Source organism: Macaca mulatta, chromosome 1, assembly GCF_049350105.2.
Source record: "Macaca mulatta isolate MMU2019108-1 chromosome 1, T2T-MMU8v2.0, whole genome shotgun sequence".
In the NCBI taxonomy this organism is placed as follows: Eukaryota; Metazoa; Chordata; class Mammalia; order Primates; family Cercopithecidae; genus Macaca; species Macaca mulatta.
The window spans coordinates 212,356,442-212,373,321 of NC_133406.1; the positions used below are offsets into that span (position 1 = coordinate 212,356,442).

The 16,880-nt window shown below is 50.7% G+C and overlaps 1 protein-coding gene across 17 annotated transcripts in view; it reads right to left on the reverse strand.

Annotated features, from left to right (window-relative positions):
* Positions 1-6,059: 6,059 nt before the first annotated feature.
* Positions 6,060-16,880, reverse strand: part of RCC1 (regulator of chromosome condensation 1) — a 36,200-nt gene continuing 25,379 nt past the window's right edge. For 9 of the 17 annotated variants that reach the window (XM_077966051.1, XM_077966043.1, XM_077966039.1 and 6 more), the window contains 9 exons: positions 14,708-14,789; positions 12,613-12,800; positions 12,253-12,432; positions 9,906-10,002; positions 9,672-9,794; positions 9,026-9,181; positions 8,669-8,788; positions 8,149-8,301; positions 6,060-7,217 (listed from right to left, as the gene is read on the reverse strand). In XM_077966051.1, coding sequence (XP_077822177.1) covers positions 7,042-7,217; positions 8,149-8,301; positions 8,669-8,788; positions 9,026-9,181; positions 9,672-9,794; positions 9,906-10,002; positions 12,253-12,432; positions 12,613-12,800; positions 14,708-14,780 — 1,266 coding nt within the window. In that variant the 5' untranslated portion in view covers positions 14,781-14,789 and the 3' untranslated portion in view covers positions 6,060-7,041. Of the gene's footprint in view, positions 7,218-8,148; positions 8,302-8,668; positions 8,789-9,025; positions 9,182-9,671; positions 9,795-9,905; positions 10,003-12,252; positions 12,433-12,612; positions 12,824-13,115; positions 13,321-14,044; positions 14,138-14,685; positions 14,790-16,880 lie in introns of those variants that run through there. The other 8 variants (XM_077966018.1, XM_077966015.1, XM_077966009.1 and 5 more) reach the window with 4 other exon arrangements.

Consider the following 16,880-nt stretch of genomic DNA (forward strand, 5'->3'; position numbering starts at 1 on the left):
GCAGTAGCGCCAGTGCCTGGGAAGGCACCCATTACCCATTACTTAGCAGGCCGGGAAAGGGAGTCTCCCCTTCCTCTGGGGAGTTAGAAAAGACTGCTCCACCACTTCTTGTGGAATGCCTGACAGTCAAGCCCGCTGGCAGCCATCTGGAGGCCTAAAAGTCTCCCTGTGATGCTGTGCTTCAGCAGTCATATTCCTGGTCCACTTTCACGTTCCGCCCTGTACACCTTGCTCTGCCTTCTAGATAGCAGTAGCAGAATTAGTGAGAATATTAGTCTTTGATCTCTCCAAGAAATGCATAGAATAATGACATAAGCTGTCCTCTCTCTCTCCGCCTCAACTACCAAACAGGGAAGGGCCCCCATCTGGAGGACACGTGATTCGCGTGACCCTTACCTATCATTGGAGATGACTCACACTCCTTACCCTGTCCTCTTGCCTTGTATACAATAAATAACAGCACAGCCGGACATTCTGGGTCACTACCGGTCTCCGCATCTTGGCGGTAGTGGTCCCTGGGGCCCAGCTGTCTTTTTTTTTTTTTTTTTTTTCCCTGAGACAGAGTCTCGCTCTGTCGCCCAGGCTGGAGTGCAGTGGTGCGATCTTGGCTTACTGCAAGCTCCCCCTCCTGGGTTCATGCCATTCTCCTGCCTCAGCCTCCTGAGTAGCTGGGACTACAGGCACCTGCCACCACGCCTGGCTAATTTTTTTTTTGGTATTTTTAGTAGAGACAGGGTTTCACCGTGTTAGCCAGGATGGCTACGGATCTTCCGACCTCGTGATCCGACCGCCTCGGCCACCCAAAGTGCTGGGATTACAGGTGTGAGCCACCGTGCCCGGCCCAGCTATCTTTTCTTCTATTTCTGTCTTTTGTCTTTATTTCTACAATCTCGTCTCCACACACAAGAAAAACCCACAGGCCCTGTAGTGCTGGTCCCCACACAGGTGTGAGCCACCACACCTGACCAATAATGAGGTACTTTTGTAGGTGTAGTGGCTCACGCCTGTAATCCCAACATTTTGGGAGGCCAAGGCAGGCGGATCACTTGGGTCCAGGAGTTTGACACCAGTCTGTACATCGTGGCAAAACCCTGTAATTACAAAAAAACACAAAATTAGCCAAGTGTGGTGACACACGCCTACAGTCCCAGCTACTTGGGAGGCTGAGGTGGGAGGATCACCTGAACCTGGGGAAGTCAAGGCTGCAGTGAGTGGTGACTGTGCCACTGCACTCCAGCCTGGGCAACAGAGTAAGACCCTGTCTCAAAAACAAACAAAAAAGAGGTACTTCCACCCTGCTATATTATATTGCTGAGTTGGAAAACTCCAATAAATATAATCCCAAAGGATTTTTTTGGGGGTGGAGTAGCAGACATACAAGCACTTTTCGCAAAGCAAATATTAAAATAGTATATATATATATACCGGGCGCGGTGGCTCAAGCCTGTAATCCCAGCACTTTGGGAGGCCGAGACGGGCGGATCACGAGATCAGGAGATCGAGACCATTCTGGCTAACACAGTGAAACCTCGTCTCTACTAAAAAATACAAAAAACTAGCCGGGCAAGGTGGCGGGCGCCTGTAGTCCCAGCTACTCGGGAGGCTGAGGCAGGAGAATGGCGTAAACCCGGGAGGCGGAGCTTGCAGTGAGCTGAGATCCGGCCACTGCACTCCAGTCTGGGCGACAGAGCGAGACTCCATCTCAGAAAAAAAAAATAGTATATATATATAATTTTTTTTTTGGACGGAGACTCGCTCTGTCGCCCAGGCTGGAGTGCAGTGGCGTGATCTTGGCTTACTGCAAGCTCCACCTCCTGAGTTCACACCATACCATTCTCCTGCCTCAGCCTCCCGAGCAGCTGGGACTACAGACGCCCACCACTACGCCCGGCTAATCTTTTGTATTTTTAGTACAGATGGGGTTTCACCATGTTAGCCAGGATGGTCTCCATCTCCTGACCTTGTGATCTGCCCGCCTCTGCCTCCCAGTGTTGGGATTACAGGCATGAGCCACTGCGCCTGGCCTTAAAGTTTTTAAATTTATTTTTTTTTGAAACGAGGTCTCGCTCTGTCACCCAGGCTGGAGTGCAGTGGCCCAATCGTGGCTCACTGCAACCTTCACCTCCCAGGTTCAAGCAATTCTGTGCCCCAGCCTTCCGAGTAGCTGGGATCACAGGCGCTTGACACCACACCAAGGTTTTTTTTTTTGTTTTTTTTTTTTTTTTTTTCCCCCAGTAGAGACGGGTTTCACCGTCTTGGCTGGTCTTGAACTCCTGACCTCGTGATCCACCCACCTCGGCCTCCCAAAGTGCTGTGATTACAGGCATTGAGTCACCGCGCCAGGCCTAATTTATTTTTTGAGATGGAATCTCGCTCTGTCACCTAGGCTGGAGTGTGGTGGCACGATCTCAGCTCACTGCAACCTCCGCCTCCCGGGTTCAAGCAATTCTCCTGCCTCAGCCTCCAGAGTAGCTGGGATTACAGGTGCGCACCACCATGCCCAGCTAATTTTTTGTATTTTTCGTACAGACGGGGCTTCATCATGATGGCCAAGCTGGTTTTGAACTCCTGACCTCAAGTGATCCGCCTGCCTTGCCCTCCCAAAGTGCTAGGATTACAGGCATGAGCCACATATTAAATTTTTTTAACATCATATTCATTTTCCCAAGTCTCTGACATCCAGTAATCCTCCTGGTGCTAATAAAACTTTCCTGTTACCATACACCGATTCTTTGTATCAGCACTGTCCGCTGTAACTTTCTGCAATGTGAAATGTGTTGTATTTGCAGTCCCATACCACAAGTACTAGCTTGTCATTACTGACTACTTGAAATGTGGCTTGTACAACTGAGTTTATTTCGTTTTAAAAGTATATTGATTTCAACGTAAATAGCGGCATGTGGCTAGTGACCACTGTATTGCACAGGTCAGCTCTGTATGATTTTTGTAGGTCAAGTGCTTGTGAAAATCTACAGTAGGCTGGGCGCGGTGGCTCAAGCCTGTAATCCCAGCACTTTGGGAGGCCGAGACGGGCGGATCACGAGGTCAGGAGATAGAGACCATCCTGGCTAACACGGTGAAACCCCGTCTCTACTAAAAAATACAAAAAACTAGCCGGGCGAGGTGGCGGGCGCCTGTAGTCCCAGCTACTTGGGAGGCTGAGGCAGGAGAATGGCGTAAACCCGGGAGGCAGAGCTTGCAGTGAGCCGAGATCCGGCCACTGCACTCCAGCCCGGGCGACAGAGTAAGACTCCGTCTCAAAAAAAAAAAAAAAAAAAAAAAAAAAAAGAAAGAAAATCTACAGTAATATATATCATCGTTAAGAGTTATTGTGTAAGGCGGGTGCAGTGGCTCCCGCCTGTAATGCTAGCACTTTGGGAGGCGGAGCAGTGTGGATCACCTGACGTCAGGAGTTCTAAACCAGCCTGGCCAACATGGTGAAACCCTGTCTCTACTAAACGTACAAAGCTACTCAGGAGGCTGAAACACGAGAATCATTTGAACCCAGGGGGTGGAGACTGCAGGGAGCCTAGATAGAGCCACTGCACTCCAGCCTGGGCGACAAAGCAAGACTCCATCTCAAAGAAAAAAAAAAAAAAAAAAAAAAGGCCAGGCGCAGTGGCTCATGCCTGTAACCCTAGCACTTTGGGAGGCTGAGGAGGGCGGATCACCTGAGGTCAGAAGTTCGAGACCAGCCTGGCCAACATGATGAAACCCTGTCTCTACTAAAAATATAAAAATTAGTCGGGCATAGTGGCGCATGACTGTAATTCCAGTGACCGGGGAAGCTGAGGCAGGAGAATCACTGGAACCCAGGAGGCAGATGCTGCAGTGAGCCAAGGTGGTGCCACTGCACTCTAGACTGGGCAACAGAACAAAACACTGTCTCAAAAAAAAAGTGCTGGGTGTGGTGGGGTATGCCCTACTTTTTATTATTATGCAATTAATGATGTCTGAAAAGAATACCTAAGTGGCTCAGTAAGCATTTCTTTTTTCTTTTTGAGATGGTCTCGCTTCTTCACCCAGGCTGAAGTGCAGTGGTGCGATCTCAGTTCACTGCAACCTCCACCTCCTGGGTTCAAGCAATTCTCCTGCCTCAGCCTCCCCAGTAGCTGGGATTACAGGCATGTGCCACCACGCCCAGCTAATTTTTTTATTTTTAGTAGAGATGGGGTTTCACCATGTTGGACAGGCTGGTCTCAAACTCCTGACCTCAAGTGATCCACCCACCTTGGCCTCCCAAAGTGCTGGAATTACAGGTGTGACCCACTGCACTTGGCCTCAGTAAGCATTTCTGGAGATGGTACTGTATTAAAAAATATAGTATAGTGGGCATGTGGCTCATGCCTGTTATCCCAGCACTTTGGGAGGCTGAGGTGGGCAGATCACAAGGTCAAGAGATCGAGACCATCCTGGCCAACATGGATGGTCTAAAATTTTTGTATTTCTAGTAGAGACAACAACCCTGTCTCTACTAAAAATACAAAAATTAGTTGGGTGTGGTGGCACACACCTGTAATCCCAGCTACTCGGGAGTCTGAGGTAGGAGAATCACTTGAACCCGAGAGGCGGAGGTTGCAGTGAGCCAAGATTGCACCATTGGACTCCAGTCTGGGTAACAAGAGCAAAACTCAGTCTCTAAATAAATAAATAAATTGCCGGGCACGGTGGCTCGCCTGTAATCCCAGCACTTTGGGAGTCGGAGGCAGGCGGATCAGGAGGTCAGTAGTTCAAGACCAGCCTGGCCAACATAGTGAAACCCTATCTCTACTAAAAATACAAAAAAATTAGCCAGGCATGGCCAGGCGCGGTGGCTTACGCCTGTAATCCCAGCACTTTGGGAGGCTGAGGCAGGCGGATCACGAGGTCAGGAGAGCAAGACCATCCTGGCTAACATGGCAAAATCCCGTCTCTACTAAAAATACAAAAAAATTAGCCAGGCATGGCGGCGAGTGCCTGTAGTCCCAGCTGCTGAGGAGGCTGAGAGCAGAATGGCGTGAACCCAGGAGGTGGAGGTTGCAGTGAGCCGAGATAGCGCCACTGCACTCCAGCCTAGATGACAGAGCAAGACTGTCTCAAAAAAAAAAAAAAAAAAAAAAAAAAAAAAAAAAATCAGCCAGGCATGGTGGCACACGCCTATAGTCCCAGCTACTCAGGACGAGGCAGGAGAATCACTTGAGCCTGGGAGGCGGAGGTTGTAGCGAGCCGAGATCGTGCCACTGCATTCCAGCCTGGGCAACACAGCAAGACTCCGACCCAAAAAATAAATAAATAAACATTTTTAGAAATTAGCTGGGCTTGGTGGTGTGTGCCTGTAATCCCAGCTACTTGAGGCACTGAGGCAGGAGAATCGCTTGAACACAGGAGGCAGAGGTTGCAGTGAGCCGAGATCACGCCATTGCACTCCAGCCTGGGTAGAAAAAGCAACTGTCTCAAAAAAAAAAAAAAAAGGCCAGGCGCAGTGGCTCATGCCTGTAATCCTAGCACTTTGGGAGGCCGAAGCAGGCACATCACCTGAGATCAGGTGTTTGGGACCAGCCTGACCAACGGGGCAAGACCTCGTATCTACTAAAAATACAAAAAAATTTAGCCAGGCGTGGTGACGCATGCCTGCAATCCCAGCTACTCGGGAGGCTGAGGCAGGAGAATTGTCTGAACCCGGGAGGCGGAGGTTGCAGTGAGCCGAGATTGTGCCATTGCACTCCAGCCTGGGCGACAAGAGAGAAAGTCTGTCTCGGGGGAAAAAAAAAAAATCTTCGTTTGGCATTAAAAGATCCACCCCACCTCTATTGTACTATGCAGCATTTAAAAATAATCCAGTGACTCCGAAACAGAAATACCCAAACAAAACTCAACTTTTTTCTTCCTTCTTGACAGATTTGAAGACTCTGTTAGTCACACTGACAGCTGGCTGGCACCTAAGGACATCTTGACATCACTTAAGTTGGGTTGTAGCCTCAACACCAGGTTTATAGTTCATTCTGTCTTTCCCAGCAGTGCCTGGCACATAGTATGTGCTCCCTTAAAAAGCAGGGAGTGTGTAGAAAACAAATGGCCTATTTTATAAAACTCTAAATTTATTCAAAATGTTAAAAGATTTTGTTCTACCTCCAAAATATTTTACAATTAAAAAAAATCAAAACTATATCCTATTTTCTCAGCCACTGTACAAGTTGCTGTTTCTGTCCCAGGACTAGTCTCTGGCCCTCCAACACTCTGTCCTTCCCTCAATCCCTCCCCTTTTACTATTGCTGTTAAGTTTGTTTATAAAACCCTCCACCCTCTCTCCCCACCCCACACCCTGCTCTGCTCTGCCCAGCCCAGCATGGCTTCTCTTTGCGATTCCAGGCCCTTGGCTGCAGGTAAAGACGAATGGATGGGTGCGATGGACAAAGGCAATGCCTGAGGGGCAAGAGTATGCTTTGTGCTTCTGGGAGAATCATTTTTCTCTTGGTCAAGTGGAGGATCATTCTTTTTTGTCCCATGGACACCTGTTCCGAGCCAAATATTTGGCTTACAGTTGCCCACAGCCATGCAGCTCTGCTTTTTCTGCACGTTCCTCTGGGCGTGGGTCCATGACAGACGGGTCTTATGACTATACCATTTGTTTGCCTGTAGACTGTTAGGGACAGGAAAGGGGCACATGACTAGAATGGGGCTTGATGGAGCCCAACTTCTCAGAGAGTGGGCACCAAACCCCAGGGGGGAGGTTTTGGTTTTCTAGTAGGTAAAACCCGGGCCAACCAGGACCATGGAAGGTAGGGAAAAGGGGAGAAACGTCTAACCATATAGCTCTGGAACGAGCCATGTTCCTTCTGAAAATCCCCTGTCCATCCCCTCCTTTATTCTGTAGGTCCCAGGAGAATTCCAAAGAGGAGGAAGAAAAATAGGAAAAGGATGCTGTTCTGCTGATGGGAAAAGGCAGGAGCTGACATAGTGCTCAGGGCTGGGGAGAGGCCCGCTACCATCTGCAGCTGTCACTGCTTCCCTGTTCTGTGAGGGAGGTTGAGTGGGACAGAAGCCAGGCCCTCAGAGGCTTCATCAGCTCTGTTCCTTGTCCTTGACTAATAAGACTGTATGCTGGCCCCCGCTGGACACAGATAAGACCACACGGTTCTCCAGCTGTTTGCCCGTCATCTCCACAGGGCTCCAGGCGTCCTCATCCTGCCCTGTGCCCAGCTGGTAGTTGGTGCCCATGCCCCAGGCGAAAACACGACCTGCAAGAGAAAGAAATGGGTATAGCTGTCTCCAGGATCCCCAGCCCACTTTTCTGTGGCAGGAGAAACCTGGGAGATGGGTGTGGACTGTGGCCTTGGCCAACAGCAGCTTGGCAAGATCCCAGACTCTCGGAGTTCAGGGAAGTTGGGAGAACCCAAGGAGATGATGGATGAAAAAGAACGCTGTAAACCAGAGACCACAGTCCCTACACATTGCCAAAGGCTGCTCCTAGGTGTGGCATTCAAGACCCCAACCCCACCCTCTGTTCCCAGGATCAGCCACCTTTGAGACTGCCCTGATGTTCCTCTGCCTGGAATGGCATTCTTTGCTTTTCACAAAGAATGGAACCTTCAAGGTGCAGTGCAGGCCCCACTTCCTCAGGAAGTCTTTCCAGATATCTCAGGTCCAGCACCTCTGCCAGCTCCAGGCTTCTACAGGACCTCCATGGCTGTCCCTCTCATCTACTCAGGCTTTGGTGGTCACTTGTTCACACCCTCCTCCGCCATACTTGCTACAACTCTGACTACTAAGTCTTTTTTTCCCCTGATTTAGATTCTAAGTACAAGTGCCTGGGAAGCGGGCACATACAAGGTGATATATGAAGAGGTTACCCTGATGGAGAGAGCAGCCTGGGTTAGGAGTCTGGAGACTTGGGTTCCAGTCCCATTGCCTCCTTAGGCCTCAGTGATATCTCACTCTTTGCTATTTCTCTCCTCTGCATAATAAGTCACCTTTACTAAAATAATTTGTGTACTCATTTCATATTCATCAACACCAGAGCTTCTGAGAAGCAGGAACAGAGTGCATCACAAACACTGCTGTCTGCACCTCGGCTCCACCTGAGAGTGGACATCACAGCCTACTGGGGAACTGGGTAAGAACCATGACCCACAGGACCCAACTAGACAGAGTGTAGGCAGCCCCACTCACCATCCTTGGTCACAGCATACCCCACAGAGGCCCCACAAGCCACTGAGGAGACAGCAGGCAGCCTGGAGATGAGGGTGGGTATGCTCTTCTCCTCAGCACCCTCCCCAAGGCCCAGCCGCCCATACTCAGCCCGGCCCAGGCTGTATGCTTTTCCTGTGGGAGGAGGGAGAGAGATGAGCAATAGCAGACGGCGTGCTACAGGCAAAATGGGTGGCAGGCTAGGTGAGTGCCCCTGTCCATGGGAGTGTGTCACTGCTCCCAGGGCGATCAGAAGGAGATCTGCAGTGTCTCTTCCCAGTTTTGGAGGAGACCTAGGAGAATCTCTACATAGGCCCCCATTGAACTCACACTTGGAAGGGCACCAGGACTCTAGGAGGATGAGAGTGACTCTCATGGACCCACGTGTGGCACAACCCATGGAACAGACCCAGGCTCCAAGGACCACGGTCTCAGGAATCTGGCTAAGTCTAGGCCAGGGTACACTCCGCCCCCAAACTAGAGAAGGACGTAAAGGACCTACCTTCTGAATCCATGCAGACTGTATGGTGCTGGCCACCAGAGAAGCCCACCCAGGACTTGGTGGAATTCTTAAAGGATGTTAGGTTCTGGGGTATGAAGCAAGATTCTGTGCCCGGAGTTCCTGGGGGAAAGGCCGGAGCCATCAGCGGTGAAGGTGTTCTGAAAGCTGCCCTTCTCAATCCCCTCCCACAGTGAGGCCACCTCCCATCAGGATATGGACATTTTCACTTTACAGATGACAAAACTGTGATTTCGAGGGCTTAGACAACCCCGCAAAGGATGCACAATGAATGAGTGGTAGAGCCAGGACAGGAACGCAGGCTACTGGATCACGCCTGAAGCTGGGCTCAAGGCTCACCAAGCTGATGGTAGTTGGAGAGGCCAAAGCCGTACACGTGGCCCTCGTGGGAGATGGCAAAGGTGAAATAGGCACCACAAAAGGCATCCTGGAATCTCACGTGGCCCCGGCTTCCCCTGGATTTCAGCATCACACACTTGGGGACCAGGAGTCGTTCTGCAGGCAGAGGGAAAGGCACAGTCAGTGACAGACAGACACACACGGCTTCCCTCTGCCCCAAGTTTAATTCTCCTCCATTATAAAAGCCCTTGACAGGCTAAGTAGGGACTCTCATCCCTATTTTATAGAAAAAGAAACTGAGATCAAGAGAATATAAGTGCCTTGCTCAGATTCCCACAGTTATTAGAGGTATCATTTACATGGAACTTACCATCTGCCTGATATTCTTCTCATTAACTCATTTAACTTCAGAGCAACCTAATGAAGTAGGTTTATAGGTAGGTAGATTTAATGATGAAGAAACTATGTTCAGAGTCCCATAGACAGTAGGTGGCAAAATTACCAGAGCAGTCTGTCTCCAAAGTCTTAACCAATACCACAAGTCCATCTGATGCAAGCCTGACCACAGCAAATCCTTCCCGCCTTTGGCCTTCACTGTGGGGGTGGCCTGCCAATTTGCCCTGCTGGAGGTACCAAGGCCACTTACCAAGACCTTGCCGGCCACCACGGTTGGCAAATAACTCAGGCACACGGCCTAGCTGGCCCTGTTCCCCGCAGCCCAAGGTGTAGAGGTCACCACCAGCTGTCAGCATCACCAAGTGGTCATTTCCTGAGGATGAAAAGGTAAGGGATGCAGGCCACATCTGTAAGGCCCAAGGCTGGGCCAGCCCCAGAACAAGGTCCTCCAAGTCCTGCCCCGAGCAAGTACCCCCAGACCCACCTGAGGCCACCTTTACCACAGGCACGTCCAGCTGCACCTGCACTGGCACCATGCTCTTCTTCATGGGCTCCAACAGCCCAATCACACCGTTATTGTCCTAGAAGGGAGGGACAGGGCACTTATCAGCCAGTCCTGCCTGCGCCATACCAGTGAAATCCAGAAGGGCAGTGGCACCAGATGGGGATGGAGAGGTGGGCAGGAGCCGGGCCACATACTCAAATACTTACGAATGAAATCATTTATGGTCTGCAACTTGCATTAAAATAATCAAGGAGTCAGAGAGTGGATGTAAATAGAGATAAACAAGTCTGGCCATAAGTTGATAATCATTGAAACTGTGTGGCAAGTAAACGGGCGTTCAGTATACTATTCTGGGCCAGGCATGGTAGCTCATGCCAGTCATCCTAGCACTTTGGTAGGCCCAGGCAGGCAGATCGCTTGAGCTCAAGACCAGCTTGGGCAACATGGTGAAACCCCGTCCCCACAAAAAAATACAAAAACTAGCTGGGTGTGGTGGCACAAGCCTATAGTACCAACTACTTGCGAGGCTGAGGTGGAAGAAATCACCTGAGCCCAGGAAGTTGAGGCTGCAGTGAGCTAAGATGATGCCACTGCACTCTGGCCTGGGTGACAGAGCAGGATCTCATCTCTAATTAAAAAAGAAAGGAGGCCAGACGCGGTGGCTCACGCCTGCAATCCCAGCATTCTGGGAGGCCCAGAGGGGCGGATCACCTGAGATCAGGAATTCGCAACCAGCCTGGCCAATATGGTGAAACCCCATCTCTCCTAAAAATACAAAAATTAGCGAGGCATGGTGGCGCGTGCCTGTAATCCCAGCTACTTGGGAGGCTGAGGAAGGAGAATTGCTTGAGCCCAAGAGGCAGAGGTTGCAGTGAGCTGAGATTGTGTCATTGCACTCCAGCCTGGGTGACATTCTCCATAAAAAATTCAAAATAGACGTGATAAGAAAACACCCATCAGGCCGGGTGCGGTGGCCCACGCCTGTAATCCCAGCACTTTGGGATGCTAAGGCGGGTAGATCGCTTGAGGTCAAGAATTCGAGACTAGCCTGGCCAACATGGTGAAACTCCATCTTTACTAAAATACAAAAATTAGCTGGGCGTGATGGTATGCGCCTGTAGTCCCAGCTACTTGGGAGGCTGAAGCAGAAGAATCGCTTGAACCTGGAAGGAGGAGGTTGCAGTGAGATCTCGTCACTGCACTCCAGCCTGGCTGATGGAGCGAGACTCCATCTAAAAAAAAAATAGTAAGAAGAAAACAATTTTAATACAGAATTTGGCCCTGGGCACGGTGGCTCATGCCTGTAATCCCAGCACTTTGGGAGGCAGAGGCGGGTGGATCACCTGAGGTCAGGATTTTGAGACCAGCCTGACCAACAGGAGAAACCGCATCTCTACTGAAAATACAAAATTAGCCAGGCGTGGTGGCGCATGCCAGTAATCCTAGCTACTTGGGAGGCTGAGGCAGGAGAATCACTTAAACCCGGGAGGCAGAGGTTGTGGTAAGCCAAGACTGCACTATTGCACTCCAGCCTGGGCAACAAGAGTGAAATTTCGTCTCTCAAAAGAAAAAAAACAAAAAACCAGAATCTATTTTTTTTTTTTTTTTTTTTTTTTTGAGACGGAGTCTCGCTCTGTCGCCCAGGCTGGAGTGCAGTGGCTGGATCTCAGCTCACTGCAAGCTCCGCCTCCCGGGTTCGGGCCATTCTCCTGTCTCAGCCTCCTGAGTAGCTGGGACTACAGGCGCCCGCCACCTCGCCCGGCTAGTTTTTTGTATTTTTTTAGTAGAGACGGGGTTTCACCGTGTTAGCCAGGATGGTCTCGATCTCCTGACCTAGTGATCCGCCCGTCTCGGCCTCCCAAAGTGCTGGGATTACAGGCTTGAGCCACCGCGCCCGGTCAGAATCTATTTTTTAAACTACACTCCTCTCTACCTTGGAAACTCTGAGATGCAACAATCCCTGCCTGCTTGCCCCATCTAAGCTCTGGGAAATGTGGAAGAAGCAGTGCTGGCGAGGTGAGGTGGAGACGGAAGTCAGGGAGATGGGTGAAGACAGCAGGCCTCCTGGATCAGCCTCAACCCAGGGACATCCTTGACCCACTCGCTTCCCAGGACAGACACTTGATGACATTGGATCCAAGGAAGCAGCTGGTGGTGTGGCCCACATGAAGAAGCTGGAATCCTGGGTCTGGGCCTCAGCTCTATCTGTGGGCTTTCATCTCCCCACTAGTAAGTACCACGGATGCATGGAAGTGGATTATCTTTGGGGCCCCACCAGTTAGTTCTGCCTTTCAGGCCCCATGCAGACTTCCAGACCCAGCCTTACCCGGAAGGAGCCCCAGAGGAAGACACGGCCATCCTCGGTGAGGGCTGCTGTGTGACTGTCTCCTGCTGACACCTGTACCACCTTCTCTTGCAGCTCCACTTTCCCAGGGATCATCTCCGAGCCCTCCACTGATGTGTCCCTTCCCAGGGCACCCTCATCATTGCAGCCGAAGGAATAGACCTGTGCCCAGGATGCCCTCATTAATGCAAAGTCTGGCCTCGCAGTCCATTCTCATGTAGGCCACTCCCCGCTGGACTAGCCAGCTCCATTTCCACAGTGAACATGTGTGGTTCAAAAGCCCTGCCCCAAGCCACCCAATCCCAGGCCTTGTCCAACCCTATGCCAGCCCCCAACACCTACCTGGCCACTTTTGCTTAGACACACGGTGTGCATGCCCCCAGCCTCAGCCTGCACAACATCCTCTGGAATGGATACCAGGGCCGGCTTCTTCCTCTCCATCACATTCTCACCCAGCCCCAGCTGGCCCACATCGCCCTGGCCTAGTGTCAGCACCAAGCCGGGTTCTGTGCTGTGGGACCTGTGTGAGACTGAAGGGTGAAGAAGATAGACCCTGAGTGTAGAGGATGACTACAGCGAGGAGAGGTCGCAGGCTCTGCGATCAGACAAACCTGGGCGGAAGCCCTTGCTCTGCCACAGACCGTTAGTATGAACTTTCTGAGTCTAAGTTTTGTCATCTGTGAAATGGGGACAACAAAATACCTCTCTCACAGGATTTTTGTGGAGATTAAGAACTGAGGACATTATTCACATGAAAGGGGAGAAAGGGAAACAAGGAGACACTGGATACTGTGAAATGAATCTTGGTGGAGAGGGCAAGAGGGGCCGGGTACGGTGGCTCACACCTGTAATCCTAGCACTTTGGGAGGCCAAGGCGGGCGGATCACTTGAGGACAGGAGTTCGAGACCAGCCTGGCCAACAGTAGCCTGTAATCCCAGCTACTCGGGGGGGCTGAGGCAGGAGAATCACTTGAACCTAGGAGGCGGAGGTGGCAGAGCCGAGATCGCGCCATTGCCCTCTCTAGTCTAGGTGACAGAGTGAGACTCGATCTCAAAAAAAAAAAAAAAAAAAGAAAAGAAAGCTAATTATTATTATTATTATTAGTTTGAGACGGAGTCTCCCTCTGTTGCCAGGCTGGAGTGCAGTGGCGGCTCTCGGCTAACTGCAACCTCTGCCTCCTGGGTTCAAGTGATTCCTCTGCCTCAGCCTCCCGTGTAGCTGGGATTACAGGTGCCCGCCACCACGCATGGCTAATTTTTTTGTATTTTAGTAGAGACGGGGTTTCACCATGTTAGCCAGGATGGTCTGGATCTTCTGACCTCGTGATCCGCCCGCCTCAGCCTCCCAAAGTGTTGCGATTACAGGCGTGAGACACCGTGCCTGGCCGAAAGCTAATTATAATAGAATCTGCACCAAAAGCAAGGGAGACTACGTGGGTCAGAGCACAGTGCCCAATCTCCATCCTAGCCCTCCTCCATGCCCAGGCCGTCCGCCAGTGAGTAAGTTCAGCTCCCGGGCAAATCCACTGCAGAAACGGACTCCTCCCTCCGCCATCCAGTGGAAAGGCAGGAGGGGCAGGAGGAAGAGCGGCCAGCGGCATTTGCAGGAGGTGCGCACCAACCAGTGGGCGGCCCGGGGCCCTCTGTGGGCCAAAGGCAGCCCCCCAACCCGCAGTCCCGGGCAGCCAATGGCGCCCAGCCCCTCCCCCGAGGCTGTGGCACCGCTGAGGAGCCCGCGCTGGCAGCACAGAGGGCGCGCCGGGCGCGGAGCCACCTGGTCGGGTTTTCTGGTCAGGAGGGCTCGGCCCACAGGCACCTTGGCAGGAGCGGGCGCCAGGAATGCGGCGGGAGGCAGCGGCCCTCGCGTCTGCAAAAGACAGACACTGTCTGAGCGTGGGTCCACACTTCCCCTCCCAGTTTAGTGCTGGCTTTTCTTTCCTCCCTGTGCCCCTCCGGTGTCCCAGGAGAGAGGAAACCACAGCCACCTCCCTCAAATTCTGCCAGGCCATTATCTCATCTCATCCTCACACAGCCCAGAGCGGGTGGTGCTGCTCTGGCTGCCTCCATTTTATGAAGTTGATAATCCAAACTGCAGGATTAAGTGACTTGCCCATCAGCTAGAAAGTGGCAGAGCAAGGACTTGAACCCATGTCGTAAAGTCAGTGGTCCTAACCACAATGCATCACTGGCTGGGGTGAAGCCCTAGGGTCTAGTTTTTTTTGCCAGTACTGCCTAAGTGCCTTGGGAGGAGTTTCTGCCTACTTTGTGATTGCCAAAGAGTGGGATTCAACGAGCTATGGGAAACATTCCAGCTGGGTGGGGTTTCTGCTCATCCACACCCTTCAGTTTCAAGTGTCAGGAAGGAGGGAGCCCAGTCCCGGGTTCTCAGGGTTTCGAGGGGCCACCTGTACCCACAAAGAGGCCAAGGCCAACTTACCCTTCACCTTCTTGCTTTTGGGGATGGCATCTGCTGGGGGGGACCTTCTTTTAGCTATGCGCTTGGGTGACATCTTCCTGCCCTGAAAAAGTCAGTCAAATACTACATATCAGAAATGGCAAACATTTTCCTGGGCCAATTAGACAATATTTATCAAAAACCCTAGAAATAGGTTAAGAGGAATTGCCCAGCAATTCCACTTCTCAAAATGTATCCCAAGAACAGAATAATGGATGCACCCAAAGATCAATTACACAAATATTCTCTACTGTATTCTTCATAACATTGTAAAAACAACAAAAACAGAACCACCCAGGGGTTCAATAGTAGTGAACTAGTTAAATATGTGGTATATTCATGATAGAACAGTATGAAGTCATCAAAAGTGATGTTTTCAGAGATCAATCTATTGAATAGAAAGATGTTCCCCATTGCCAAGTAAAGCAGAATGAAAAACAGATGGCCAGGTGCGGTGGCTCACATCTGTAATCCCAACACTGTGGGAGGCCGGAGCGGGCGGATTACCTGAGATCAGGAGTTCGAAACCAGCCTGGCCAACATGGCAAAACCCCATCTCTACTAAAAATACAAAAATTAGCCAGGCGCAGTGATGGGCGCCTGTAATCCCAGCTACTCAGGAGGCTGAGGCAGGAGAATTGCTTGAACCTGGGAGGTGGAGGTTGCAGTGAGTCAAGATGGAGTCACTGCACTCCAGCCTGGGCAACAGAGCCAGACTCTGTTTCAAAAAAAGAAAAAAAAAGGCTAGGCGCAGTGGCTCATGCCTGTAATCCCAGCACTTTGGGAGGCCAAGCTGGGTGGATCACTTGAGGTCAGGAGTCCGAGACCAGCCTGGCCAACATGGTAAAACCCCAGTGCCACTAAAAATATATATATACACAAAAATCAGCCAGGCATGGTGGTGCGTGACTGTAATCCCAGCTACTCGGGAGGCTGAGGCAGGAAAACTGCTTGAACCCAGGAGGTGGAGGTTGCAGTGAGCCAAGATCACAACATTGCACTCAGTACTCCAGCCTGGGTGACAGAGTGAAACTCCATCCCCCCACCAAAAAAAGAAAAAAAAAGAAAGAAAAACAGCCTATCATCCTTTTTTTTTTGGAAAAAAAATGCATACACATAAAAAATATGAGAAAAATCTGGGGAAGAAAATATATCCCATATTAACAATGGTAACCTCTGGAAAATGGTATTATAGATAATAATTACTTGTTTCATTGTAACTTCCTATATTATCTAAGATGTTTAACAAGGAGCACTATATGTATTTTTCTTTTTTTTTTGAGACGGAGTCTCACTCCCTCGCCAGGCTAGAGTGCACAGGCATCTCAGCTCACTGCAACTTCTGCCTCCCAGGTTGAAGTGATTCTTGTGCCTCAGCCTTCTGAGTAGCTGAGATTACAGGCGTGCATCACCATGCCCTGCTTTGTTTTTTTTTTTTTTGAGACGGAGTCTCGTTCTGTCGCGCAGGCTAGAGTGCAATGGTGCAATCTCGGCTCACTGCAACCTCTGCCTCTTGGGTTTAAGTGATTCTCCTGCCTCAGCCTCTCGAGTAGCTGGGATTACAGGTGCCCACCACCACACCCAGCTAATTGTTGTATTTTTAGTAGAGACAAGGTTTCACCAGTTTGGCCAGGCTGGTCTCGAACTCCTGACCTCAGGTGATCCACCCCCTCCAACCCCCGGCCTCCCGAAGTGCTGGGACTATAGGCGTGAGCCACTGCACCTGGCCCAAATTTTGTATTTTTAGTAGAGACAGGGTTTCACCATGTTGGCCAGGCTGGTCTCAAACTCCTAATCTCAAGTGATCCACCTGCCTCAGCCTCCTGAAGTGCTGGGATTACAGGCGTGAGCCACTGCGTCCGACCAATTACATGTTTTTTGTTTTGTTTTGTTTTGTTTTTTGAAGCAGAGTTTTGTTCTTGTTGCCTATGCTGGAGTGCCATGGCACGATCTCGGCTCACCACAACCTCTACCTTCCAAGTTCAAGTGATTTTCCTGAATTTTGTATTTTTAGTAGAGATGGGGTTTCAACATGTTGATCACGCTGGTCTTGAACTCCTGACCTCAGGTGATCCACCCACCTCGGCCTCCCAAAGTGCTGAGATTACAGGCGTGAGCCACCGTGCCCAGTCACATGTATTTTAAAAAATTTTAA